Here is a 12,545-nt window from a genome sequence, read left to right as displayed (position 1 = left end):
TCTTCTTCAGTTAGGCTCTATTAAGAACAGTCCAGTGGAATAGAAAGTGGGGACGTAGCAGTGAAAAAGGAGATGTTTTGAAGCAGAGGACAGGGGTCACAATAAAAGAGAGCGAAGGAGTGACAAAGTACAATGAATGGGATCAGAGGATTGACTGTAATAGAGCAGAGAGACATTGATTAAGCAGCGCCATTGAAATATAAAAATATGACAGATTAGAGTATTGGCAATGAACGAGAGTAAGTAGAAAAAGAAAAATTAGAAAATTACATTAAAGGAGATAATGACATATTAGAGGATTGAAAATAACATACAAGTGACTAACAGTTATCCGAAAAAAATACAATTCTAGTTAAGAATTTCTACTCATTTTGAAAATCCATTTGAAGTGTGGCTGAACAAGCCTGACCTCACAATTAATCAGAGAAAACCGTTACAATGAGAGAAGGAAAAGAGACATGTAAATGAAAGAGAGTACAATGAGGGGCAGTTGAAGAGTAGAGAAGTGGGAGTAAAAGAGACCAGATGAGGATATTCAAAAAGAGAGCAGGAGGTATTGAGAGAACTGTGGTATTCTAGGTTATAGTACAAGAACAACAGAGTGACAATGAGCAGAGAGGTGTTGAGCAATCAGAAGAGTGTCCGTAAAAGATATCCATGGAATAACACGGTATAAGGTCAGAAGAGTGACAAAGGAAAGTTAGAGAACTGACAAAGAAATTAGGAGCAAGTGGAGTGATTATGACATGTACTTGGAGGAAAATACATAATTTTGCACAATTTTCACAAATTTCTCAGTTGTTCAGCACCTCTCCCATGGCCCTCGATGCATGGTAGGTGTTTCTCTTGTTTAGCATAGGGAAAGGACACATAATCTTTGGCAATGAAATGTGAAATGATGATTGTAATGTTGATTACAGTAATGTAAGGAACGTTGGAACTTACACTGATAAATATATTTTGAGGGACAGGCAATTGCATCCATTATGAATGACCTATTAATTACAATGTCCCCCATTGGAATTATGGGCACTGTTCCCAGAGATCTGTTCACTCCCACACAGAGATTTCCACTGCTGAAATGTGAAATTATGTGGGGAAAATGAGCAGTTGCTCAGGCAGTCAGCCCCTGAATTAACGATACCCCGGTAATTCCCCTGTAGTTGTTAATTTCTAGTGGCATACTCAGGGTTCATCTTGTAATAGTCCAAAGTTTACCGACCCTCAGAGAAAAATCTGGTATCAATAATTTGAAAGGTGGGGAAAATACAAGCCATTTTCCAGGCCACTCACCATGGAAGTTGATATATGATATGTGTGGCAAACATTATTCTTAGAAAGGAGTGGAGCATGGTGGTGTCCACATTATAAGGCCCTCATTACGCATCTGGCAGTCCACGAGCCGCCAGATGCACATAGGGCGTGGCTGTGGTGGTTTCCTGACCACCCAATTAGGAGTCAGGCGATCGGACCTCCACAGCCACCAGGGAACCGCTGTGTCCTGGCAGTATTGCAGCGGTTTAGAGGCTTCAATATGCTCAGCGGGACCGCCGCGGTCCCGCCAAGCATATTAGGAGTTTCCTCTCTGCCATGATTGTCCTGGCAGTTCCTCCTATACGAAAACCCTGGCGAAGAGAAAACAAAGCCCAGGGTGCCTCTGTGCTCTGTGGATGCACACAACATGTGTCCCCCTGTGTGCATGCACACAAGTTCCTGCACGGCATGGACTCTTCAGTCCATGCCGCGCAGGAACTGGTATTGGCGCTCCCATTGCGTTGCCCGTTTTTAGAGGCACCACTGTGGGAACGCCAAAAAAAAGCCTGCCAGATAAGTGGAAACTCCTAATTTGGTGGGCGGGGCGACCACGGCTTTGGCAGTGCAGCGGCGACATAGGACACAGTAGGTTTTGGACGCAGGCAGGACCCTTGATGAATGTGTGACTAGAGGGCTACCCCTCCCACTGCAATTCCCCGTGAAGTGTTAACTCTCCCAAAATGGGATGGACAAGGAGGATTAACATCCTCATAAACTAAAGATACGTTTGTCGTATCTTTTACAAAGGAGCAGCTATCTGCCCTTTTTTTCACTAAATAGTAGTAGCTAGATAGTTATTCACTGCTTCATCCAGGGTGGGAACATCTATACTCATTGCCCTGAAGAAAGCCCAGGACCCACATGGGGCCAAATAATTGGGCTTAAACATGTTGGCACTAGTGTCTTAGGACCACACATATCCCATCTGACCCTATATATGCTTGTAAAATTTTAATATCCCAGTCGGTTCCAAGAATAAAGGGAAACCGGGAACCGCCTGAGGATTTTTAATATTTACCAACCCCCTCGCCAAATCTTCTAAGAGCTCCCTGAAATACGGTCGAGTCCACCCTGACGTTTAGGAGTCAGGGTGACCCGATGATGAAGCATGACACCACTAGGGTGTGTGAGGGTAATTAAAATTAAAGGAATTTTTTCCTTTCCCACAACCCGGTGGGTAACAACTAGGATGCTTAATGACCATCGTCTCACTCTTAACCAGGGTTACAGTCGTTATCTCAATGATTGTGGAGTACTTTGCGTGATTTAGAGTTTACCTCTGAGGACGTACTCCCACCAGAGATTTCCTCTCTGTCCTTATGACACAGGAGGAGTTCCCTTCTCTATGTCTTAAGTTTTGTGCCTCACCACCAAAGTCATAAACAGGCCCTCAATGTTTCATTACACATTTCATTTCATTTTATGTCTGTGAATCATAGTCACAATTCGGAACAATAAAAAGTGTGCAAATTCCCAATGACCCAATCACACCCAAACGTACTAATCCTCTGTAACCCTATTCTCATTTAGGAGTACTTTTGCTAGCCAAATTACTATCAGTGCATTGACCATTGATTCTTGTGGTACAAATTCTAACAGCTATTTAAATAGAATGAATCGCGTACCAATGGAAATAAGCACCTCAAACCTTCTCATACATGATATGTACCACATATAGTACCACATATAGTTTCATATGCACTGATTTTATCCTTCAAGGTGAGTACATTGAAAGTAATTTATAATTTGCACAAAATCCTGCCACTTCTTATTAGATCGCTACTCGTGATCGTATTGAAAATACTGAGGGGAAGAAAATTAGATACCTCTAAATGTTCTAATTTGTTTCTGTTTTATCCAGGACACCAGCCTGCAGGTTGACTATGAGACAGTGATGCTGAGATGCACAGAAACCTTTGATGATGAAGACTTGTGAAGACACTCAAACCCTTGATATTCACAGTGCCTTTTCAAACTCTCACGCACATTTCTTAATATAGTGATTCATAAAGGTTATGAAATTCTCCTTAAAACGTTGCTGATTTAGACAAGTCTGTTTTAACTCTTTTGAAAATATCAATAACGGGCTGACGGACCCACACCCTAAAGAGCTTTGCACTCTTCTGAGGCACAGAATTGACATTTTTCATATTAATAAAGGATCACTCAGTAAGATTTTCAGGTGCTGCTAAAAGCAGTTACCACTGATTTATTTTGTAGCGCCCCTTGCATACCAGGCTTAATTCCAGCTTTGTAAGGCAATATTCACAGTGCTCAAAACAGCCTGTTGCTGTTTCAAATTCACTCTGATATAGTAATACACCCTAAACACACCTTACTATGCAACTATTCCCGGTTGTCAGATTATGAAATGTTCTTCCCAGGAAAGGTGGGTGCAGGCTTACTCTTCATACATAAAACATACTCTGTTATCTCTAATATGAAAACAAAATCTTCAGTTTGGATTCTCTTTGTCCTTCTAGGTATGTTTATGTTCATGGTACACTGAATGATTAATACTATAAAAGGACTAACAGTAGTTATCACTACCTTTGTCTTGTCAACAATCTGTGCACCCTCAATGAAAACAAAGGTCACAAGTGTGTTATGACGTTAGAGCTAACCAAACTTCCGAAAACTATGTGTCAGTGCTCAAGTAAATAATCAGTGACCTCTAACCAAATTAGGACATTTACAAAACAAATACTTCATTTCATACTTTTATAGAAGAAAAGACAATTATCCCCAATTATTGGCAGAATTGCCTGGTCAGCGATATGAATAGTGCTTTTTGCAATATTCCAAACCGTTTCTGTAGAGGAAAGACATTAACTTTGCCTCCCTTGATATATGAATTCTAACAAGACAAGTCTGTGTAAATTAAACCTATTTGTACAGAAGTTTTTATTCCCTGATATTTATGATGTTTTAAAAATGTATGTATAACTTATGCATTATGAAATTAAAGAATCCGTTTAATGTTTCCTTGATATTAGCCTAAGTTATTACACAATCGTCTGTCTGCAAGAAGAGGTAATTTTCTTGCCACCTGATCTCCTCTTTCTAGTTTTCACTTAATTTGATTAAATCTTCAAAAACTCTACGTCCTTGAGCATCTATCAACAGAAAACCACCTCATGTTATATTATCAGTTACATTTCGATTAAGTGATTGGCGTTTTTATAACCTTGGAGGCAGGAAGCAAATGGGTGTTGAATGGTGAAGAGAGTTGTGTGAGGAAGTAAGCTTGGTAACAAATTGTTCAAGGAGGACAATTTTTTTTGTTTCTCAGTAATGGAGAGTTATTGGAACAGAGGCCTCTACACAGCTAGAGCAGACCGTGGATGATCACATGCTAGCAGATGCTCTATGAAGGGGTCTAGTTGCTACTGGGGATACTCCACCTCTTTGAAGGACGCCTTATTCAACAAGTGCTGCTATCCGACTGTGCAGCGCACACGCACTGAAGGCAAGTGTGTGCGTGTCAGCCTGACATTCTCCAGAAATTCTAGTACCTGCCCAGCAATCTTGAATACGGTCTTATTCATGCACTTGGCAGAGGCATTATGAGCTCTCCGCCAAGTTGGTAAGGCTTCCCATTTCAAACACTGCAGCTTTCCTGGATCCTGGACCGTACCCATAACCCCATGATTTACTGAGGAGATACGGGCTGATAAGTCATCCAAATACAAACAGCTGAAATGAAAATGCCGGGCTCCCTACCAGCCTGAAAACAAAACTCATTACAGTCTTGCCACCGGCACTACTCGCCATCCTTTTGACACAACTAAATTGCCTCTTCAGGCAACTCTGCAAGAGAAATTTTGAATATCATACTCTTCAGCCTGCGCACAGTTGATCCCAGACGTATCTGAAAACTGTGAGAATGTATCATCCTTCTTTACTGAAAGAATCAATAAATATAGTCAATCTCTGATCACCTTCATGAGGTATGAAGGATCACCTTCATGAAGTACAAAGGCAAGACTTCAAGTCCAGAAAATAGCTGTTATGGTTTGTATTTCATTCTTTTGAGGAATGTGGGCTCTGCTGATGCGTGGAGTGTTCCATGTGTGAGATGACTTCAGGCATCAGCTATGCCGGACCCTCCTTTTGTTACTTGTAGACATTATCTTGAATAAAAGAAAGACACTGGGGTGTAGTGCTCTTTCTAACATGACAAATTGGCAACGAGGTAATTGGCAATCAGTGACAATGGGGTACAATTCCTATCCAAAACAGCTTAGGAATATTTTGAAAGAGTTGAAGTCAGACATAGAACCACATCTCTATAGAATCATAGCAGGAACAGCACGGTTGAGTGGTTCAACCGAGTGATTAAGGGTGTAATTCAATCAGCCAAGATGTGCAACTATTACTGGGAAGTGCAAGTAATGAAAGCTGTGTGGGCTTACTGTGTAACAACCAATGATGTAAATGGTTTTTCACCTTTTGTTTTGATGAGGGAGAGGAATCCCAGAACAAAGTTCAACCCAGGGTGGTTGGGAAGCCGCTTATGGAAAGTTGGTCACCTGAGCAGGAACGGAATAGGTTCGTTGAAGTGCACGAAAGAAACCGATTGTACTATCACCGCAAGCATGGAATCGAACATGTAAGTATTAAAGTGGGAAACTGTGTACGTATCAAGAAACCTGGCAAAGTTCCTAAAGACGTGAATCAGTATTTTTTATCCTAAAATGATGGGGGAAGTTTTACAAAACGCAATCAGAGTAACAAGTGGCAAGTTGTGGAATCTCAACGGGGTGGCTTTAGGCTCACAAGATTTATGGAAAGAGCCTGGTAACATTTTCAGTGATTGGATGGAGATTTGTATGTGAAAGCTGCTAATCTGTGAGGGATCCCGGACCTGGTGGAGTCTGGAACAAGTTTCTAGTGATGTTGGAACATACGACGCAAATTCTAATGTGGAGGTTTGCAATGATAATATGGTTGGAAATGAAAGGATGGTGATGAAGAGCACTTATTGACAACTAAAAGAAAGAGAAGACCACCAGCGTGTCTCATATATTATATTGTGAAAAGGGAATGCTGCGAGTAAAACCTTTTACAGTTGAATTTCTGATATAAATATCCTTATGCATTAACATGACTTTTGTTTTACTATTGCAGGAAACCTTATTTTTGGTTGTTATTTTTTTTAATTATTTCCTTATGTTTCTTTAATGTATTTGTAGGGGGGTGTCTTATGGTTGGTATTTCATTCTTTAGTGTGATGTGGGCTCTATTGATGCTTGGAGTGTTCTTTCTATCTGTGAGAAGACTCCAGGCATCAGCTGTCCCCGACCTGCCTTTCGTGACTTGTAGACATCATCGTGAATAAAGGCCTTTTATATACACTGGAGTCTTTCCCACGCCACAATGGCACATCTCTCTTTTCAGTACCCAACTGAATCTAAGACTATTTCCTCTGGTAGGGGATTTCCATGTATAGTTCTAAGCGATGAGTAGTCCCGTCCATCTGCGGGGACCCCGGAGCACTTTATCCAATATAGGTTCTTAAGTGGTGAAGTTTGCCTTTTTTCAGTAAGGCCTTGAAAAGTCACTTAAGAACTTCATAATGCAGCCTAGGGGTAGGCTACAGTGGTCAGATTTCTTCATCATGGGGAATGGCAAAAGAAGAGACCATAATTACATATGCTCTCAGAATATCTCCTTTTTGTTTTGTAATGGCACAGAGAAAGAACCTTCACAAACTCTTTTGCTATGAAAAGACATATGAAGAAGTGCAGGGCCATGTGGCCCATAGGCTGCCATTATAAGTGAAGAAAATGAAAGCAGTGCCTTTAAGAGTAGGGAGACCATCAATATCCCATCATGCTCAGCCAGAGGCAGTTACCTCATTTTGTTTTTCCGGCTCCTTCTGACGGACCCTTGGAGCATTGAACCACACCTTTTGAGTTTTTTTCTTGAAAATTAAATCTTCAAACTTCACTGTTCTTTGCTTCGCTCTACATCTTTTGTCCTTCTCTGTGGAGCAAAGTATTTTTCTCATAGGAAAGAGGCTTTAATCTTATTTAATATGCCATTTCTGTTCGACAAATGTCCCAGATGTGGCAGAAAAAAAGCCAAAACAGACCCACACGAGGTTTGCATTCTTTGTTAACCTTCCTCTCATCTTCCTGCCTCCTGTGACTTCTGTAAAACCTTCTCCGGACGTATCCTTCGTGGCAGGGAGAAAATGTACCTGCAGGGAAGAGAAGAGTGGAGAAAACAGCAAGTAGCCAGTGGGACCTCTGAGCGAAGAGGACGTAAAACTTCCACCAGAGCACTTCCCTCAACCTCCAGTGGATGTGGGAGGTCTGACAGGTGTTCTTCACCCAGAAAACGCTTTCGGTCCCGGTCGACGTTGAGGCAGTCGAAGTCGAGAGGAGGTAGGGTGCTGACAAGCTCGCTGTCATTGACTGGCTTGATGTCATGATAATGTCGATGCTCGACGTCGAGAACCATTTGAGCAACTTCGAGAACCTCTTTGCACCGGCTACGGACGCCGAGACAGGTGTCGCCGTCGAGGGATACGACTCACCGTCGCAGAGTTAGAAGATCGACTTCGACAGCAAAACGTCAATGACGGGATTGGTCGATGTCAAGAAGCTGGTCCTCGTCAAGTGGGCTATGTCGATGGGGGTCGAAGGGCAGGTAGTCGTCAAAGGCCAGTCGACGACGGAGATCGACATTGAAGAATGAATCGATGTTGAGTAGAGGAAAAGAATCTACTCCTCATCTGACTCTCATTCCAGATCTCCGTCATTGGTTGAGGTATTGATGTCTCCCACTCCGGCTTCTCCAGCTCCAGACCCTGCTGCCCCACTAGCGCCACTTCCTCTGGTGCTACCAGCTCCTCCTCCTCCAATACCTCAGCTTCCGGTACTTCCAACATTACCAGCACTGGTTCTGCCTGCTCCTGGGGTGCCTCAGATTACACCATCTCCTAGGAGATGATGTTCTAGGACACCCCATCGGTCTCGACATGGATGCTCACGCTCCTCATGTCGCCACTCCTACCGCAGGTCTAGATCATGCTCATGCCGTTAGCACCATAGAGATACGTCTTTGTCTACAAGAGACTATTTTCCTCCATTCTCTGATTCGTCTCAACCTCGGTCCTTCCCAATTGATGACATCAGTACCTTTCAGGAGGTCTTGGTTCGCGGTGCAACGAAACTGAACATACCTATGGAGACACCTACGCCATAAACGTCTGTCATTTTTGAGACGCTCAACCAACGCATGGCCTCTAGACCATTGCTTCCGCTAGTGCCAGGCCTGCTGGACCGAGCCATCGAATTATTCCTTATGCCTGCACCGTCAAGGCTCCAAAAGAAATGAACAAAAGAAAAGGCCGCCCACTTGCTCTCGCGCCTGCCGCCAGCCACAGCACCCCAGGTCCACAGTCTCCAAGAAGGCTCAAGCTTGCAACCCTCACTGCCTATCGCCCCGCTCAGGGTGCACTTCCCTTTCCGTGCCAGCCTGGGTACCAAGACCACGTTTCTCCGGTTGCTATTCCGGGTCCAGGTCGCATCTGTGTCTCCACTCTTCCGCAGCCGCTCCGAAAACACCAGGCCACCAGGGTCGCACTGAATCGCTTCGCCCTGGGGGCAGAACTCTCCCTGGCCATCCTCTTCTGAGCCCCACCGTGCCCCTTCACTCACTGTCCTGCTGTCTCAGGGGCCCCAGGTCCAGATCCACAGCATCTCCAAGCCCGTTAATCACAAGGGCCTCAAACAATGCCACAGCACAGCTGTCCCCTCCATATGACACTGTTTTCAAAGGGCACCTGCCTTCTTAGTTGGATTAGGACTCTCTGACTGAAGTTGGTGTCCCCATATAGCGCCTGACTCTTTACCCTGTCCAGCCTAGACTAGACCTAAGGAGCTTGGAGTGTTGGGATTCGCTTGGGCACCCAGGATTGCAGTGGATTTGTTAGAGCTTGGCGGGCAGAGAAAAGGCACTGCGATTTTGTATAGACTCCGCTTAGTAAGTTTTTTTGACGCTTTGGTCAGGGAGGCGAACTAAGGAATACATATTTCTTAGCAAAATTAAATTGGATCTCCTCACCAACACAGAATACTGGAAGTATAGTCTTTCAGAACCTACTGATTTTTAGTTTATTGCCCTGTTTTTCAGACAAATATTAATGTATTTCCTATGTTAAGAATTTCCTAAAGGTAACACACAATTACAGGTACTGGTAATTTTACATACAGACTATGACAGCCCACGGCTCACTGTTCTTAGAACATACCTTGCATCCCAAACGCAGGTTAGAACCCCGCCGGACAACTCATTTCCAATACAAAGTTCTGCTCCGCCTTCTTCAAGGGGACTTCATCTAGAAGTTTGCAGTGCTTTCTGAACAGAGTACATCACTTAGACCACCCGCCTTTGATGGATGTCACACCCACCCAGTCTCACCCACCTGGATGGCCTTGCTACTGTGTTCAACAGTGTGCTTCACTTACTTTCTTATGCCTTCTATCCCTCCTGGGGTATAGGCCATCAACCAGGACTCTCCAGCCATCTCTGTCCTGGGCTTTTCTTTCAATCTGATGCCAGGTGTAACCCATCTCCTTGCTGTCAGTCTCAAGGCCTCGGCACCAGGTGTTTCTTGCTGCTCCTCCACAGTGGGCTTCAGCAGTTCTACAATACTGTTACTGAACAGATTTCTGTAGCCAGACTGCCAGACATTGGCACGCAGAGGCCTTGAATCAGAACAATCCTGCTTTGAAAAAAAGACGGCCATCCCTAAAAGCGTTGTTTACTCAATGCTTCAAATGAGCACAAATGACAAGTAACCTATCAGTGCCTTTCATCAACCAATCTGACAAGAAATGAAACTGTAAATGAATCTTTATTGCATAGTTAATTAAAACCGGTGCAAAGGGTGAATATGTGATAGTTCATATGTACTACAATGTGCAAAAAAAAATATGTTTAAAAAGATCGAAATGTGCAAATATGTCAGATTACCATATAAATAGATGTGAGTTCGTGACAGTTAGGACAGTCGTGTGTAAGGCTTAGTTTATAGAGGCCACTTTTGTTAACATGGCTAGAACTGCAATAAAATAAAACAACGGTCAAATAGATGTTTGTTGAGTTAAAATACTCCTTTAGTGCCAGTGAGCAAGTTAAACTTCTGAAAGATAGAATAAAAAATCTAAACTGCTCAGTTAAAAAAGTCACAACAGCAACAATTTAGGTGGGCCAGAGATTCCTTCCCACAGGGACAAAAGTGGGCGCTCGTGGAGTAATGAGTGTGTTTCCATTTTCGCATTGTAAATATAACACCTTTTTTCTCTTGTACAGCCATGATTCCATAATGATACTTTTTCTGAATTCAAAATGGTCACTGAGTGGTCTCCATTTCTCTATTTGTCGCATTGGCAATGCAGACATCTTGTGGAATTCTGCTGCTGGGGTCTTGCCTCTTGGGCTTGGGCCAAAAAGGGAGGTACCGAGTCCAAGACCATGTGCAGCACATGGTGCCAATTCCAAAGGGCAAGTTGTAGACTTCTGTAGGATCCTGGACATCATCAGAATTGCCCCCAAGTTCCTCCTTCCATGCCACAATCCCTCGCTCCTTCTGTGTACCTAGAGAAAAGCAACGATGCAGGAACAGATTAATGCCAATCAAAACTAGAATGAGTTTTGTCACTTGTTAAGAGATGTTCACAGCGGACCACAGTAAGAAAGCTACAAGGTACCAAGAGCATCTGTCACATTCACCTTTATTTAGCTTCATCATGTCACTCATGCTATTTCTTGCATTCTTAATTCATCTTAGCTGCTGGTATCAGAAATGACTTACTGCTTTAAAACAACTAAGGCCCTGATTAGAAATTAGGCATAGTGGTAATTTTTGCAGCCATGGTAAAATAGCACGATACTTTACCAAATCACCTGATCACAAGTTCATAGCGGGTTGTGGGTTTATAGGGGAATAGGATGGGAAGTAATTTAATTATATTACATTTATTAAATATTTTTTGATTTCAAACTTGCATTTTTAGTTCTTGAGTGGGTTGTGGGTTTATAGGGGAAGAGGGTGGAAAGTTATTTAATTATTTTACATTTATTGATTCATTTTTATTTATTCCTATTTGTTTAATTGATATGTTATAGTGTTAAATGTGTATTTATTATTAATTAATACATAATTGGTTATTTATTATATTTAATTAATTAATTGGTAATTAATTATGGCAATTGTGTAATTATTTTAGGTGTGTGTTGTGGTGTTTATAGGTGTAAAGGGTGGGAAGTAGTTTATTTTTAATTTATGGATTAATAATTGGTTTTAATTAATTTTAATTAATTAATTGGTTATTCATTTCAGTAAAATTGTAATTAATGTTAGGTGTGTTGTGTTTATAGGTGTAAAGGATGGGAAGTTACTTATTTTTAATTGATGAATTAACAATTTGTTGTTAATTGATTTTAATAAATTAATTGGCAATTGATTATGGTAATTGTGTAATTAATTTTAGGGTGTTGTGTGTTGTGGTTTTTATAGGAGTAAAGGGTGGGAAGTAATTTGTGTTTAATGAATGAATGTGGAGTGGTGTGGCTCACTGGTTAGAGGCGGCAGACCCGGAAGCAGAGGACGGACTGGGACCAGGGTTCTATTCCCGACGCGGCAGGGTCGAGGACCAGGGTCAGCGGACTTGATAATTCTCACCTTGGTGCCTACTCTAACAAGGGAACTCTGGACATTAGCTTGCCTCATCTCCACAACGGCCCCCCACATACGCCGGGGATGCCTGGTTTCACCTTGGAGATACCCAGTAGGGACCATTTCACAGGGAAAGCCAGGACGGGTTCCCCAGCGGTCTACAGCGCAGAGATACTCCTTCGGGAGTCGATTCTAGCGCTTTAGAAACCCACAATTAATTAATTAATTACATTAAGTTGTTAATATATGTTAATTATTTGATATTTATGTTGGGTAATTGTTTTTCTTTGAGTGTTGTATTTTCTTGTAAAGGGGTAAAGGGTGAGTATTAAATGAATTTTAATGATGTAATTATTAGTTGTTAATAGTAATAGTTTTTCTTTTAAAAATAATATTTAATTGTGTTTTATTAGCTTAATTTAGGTGTGTGTTGTGGATATTATAGTGTTAAAGCATGTGTACTCAGTGATTGTTTATTATTTTTCTTTCTTACTAAGATTTTTTAGATTGATTATTAATTATGTTAATTATGGAAATA

The 12,545-nt window shown here is 42.0% G+C and overlaps 2 protein-coding genes across 5 annotated transcripts in view; one reads left to right on the top strand and one right to left on the bottom strand.

Annotated features, from left to right (window-relative positions):
* The window catches only part of STRA8 (stimulated by retinoic acid 8), a 126,162-nt gene extending 121,865 nt beyond the window's left edge, over positions 1-4,297 (top strand). For all 3 annotated transcript variants that reach the window (XM_078653557.1, XM_078653563.1, XM_078653547.1), the window contains one exon: positions 3,176-4,297. In XM_078653557.1, the coding sequence (XP_078509683.1) occupies positions 3,176-3,250 (75 nt within the window). In that variant the 3' untranslated portion in view covers positions 3,251-4,297. The remainder of the gene's footprint in view (positions 1-3,175) is intronic.
* A 5,883-nt stretch (positions 4,298-10,180) lies between these two features.
* LOC144799842 (solute carrier family 23 member 2-like) overlaps positions 10,181-12,545 on the bottom strand; it is a 533,849-nt gene continuing 531,484 nt past the window's right edge. For both annotated transcript variants that reach the window (XM_078671540.1, XM_078671460.1), the window contains exon 12: positions 10,181-10,926. In XM_078671540.1, coding sequence (XP_078527666.1) covers positions 10,682-10,926 — 245 coding nt within the window. In that variant the 3' untranslated portion in view covers positions 10,181-10,681. The remainder of the gene's footprint in view (positions 10,927-12,545) is intronic.

This window comes from Lissotriton helveticus, chromosome 1_1 (assembly GCF_964261635.1).
Source record: "Lissotriton helveticus chromosome 1_1, aLisHel1.1, whole genome shotgun sequence".
In the NCBI taxonomy this organism is placed as follows: domain Eukaryota; kingdom Metazoa; phylum Chordata; class Amphibia; order Caudata; family Salamandridae; genus Lissotriton; species Lissotriton helveticus.
The sequence above is the reverse complement of the archived record's forward strand: the minus strand, read 5'-3'. Positions and strand labels throughout refer to the sequence as shown.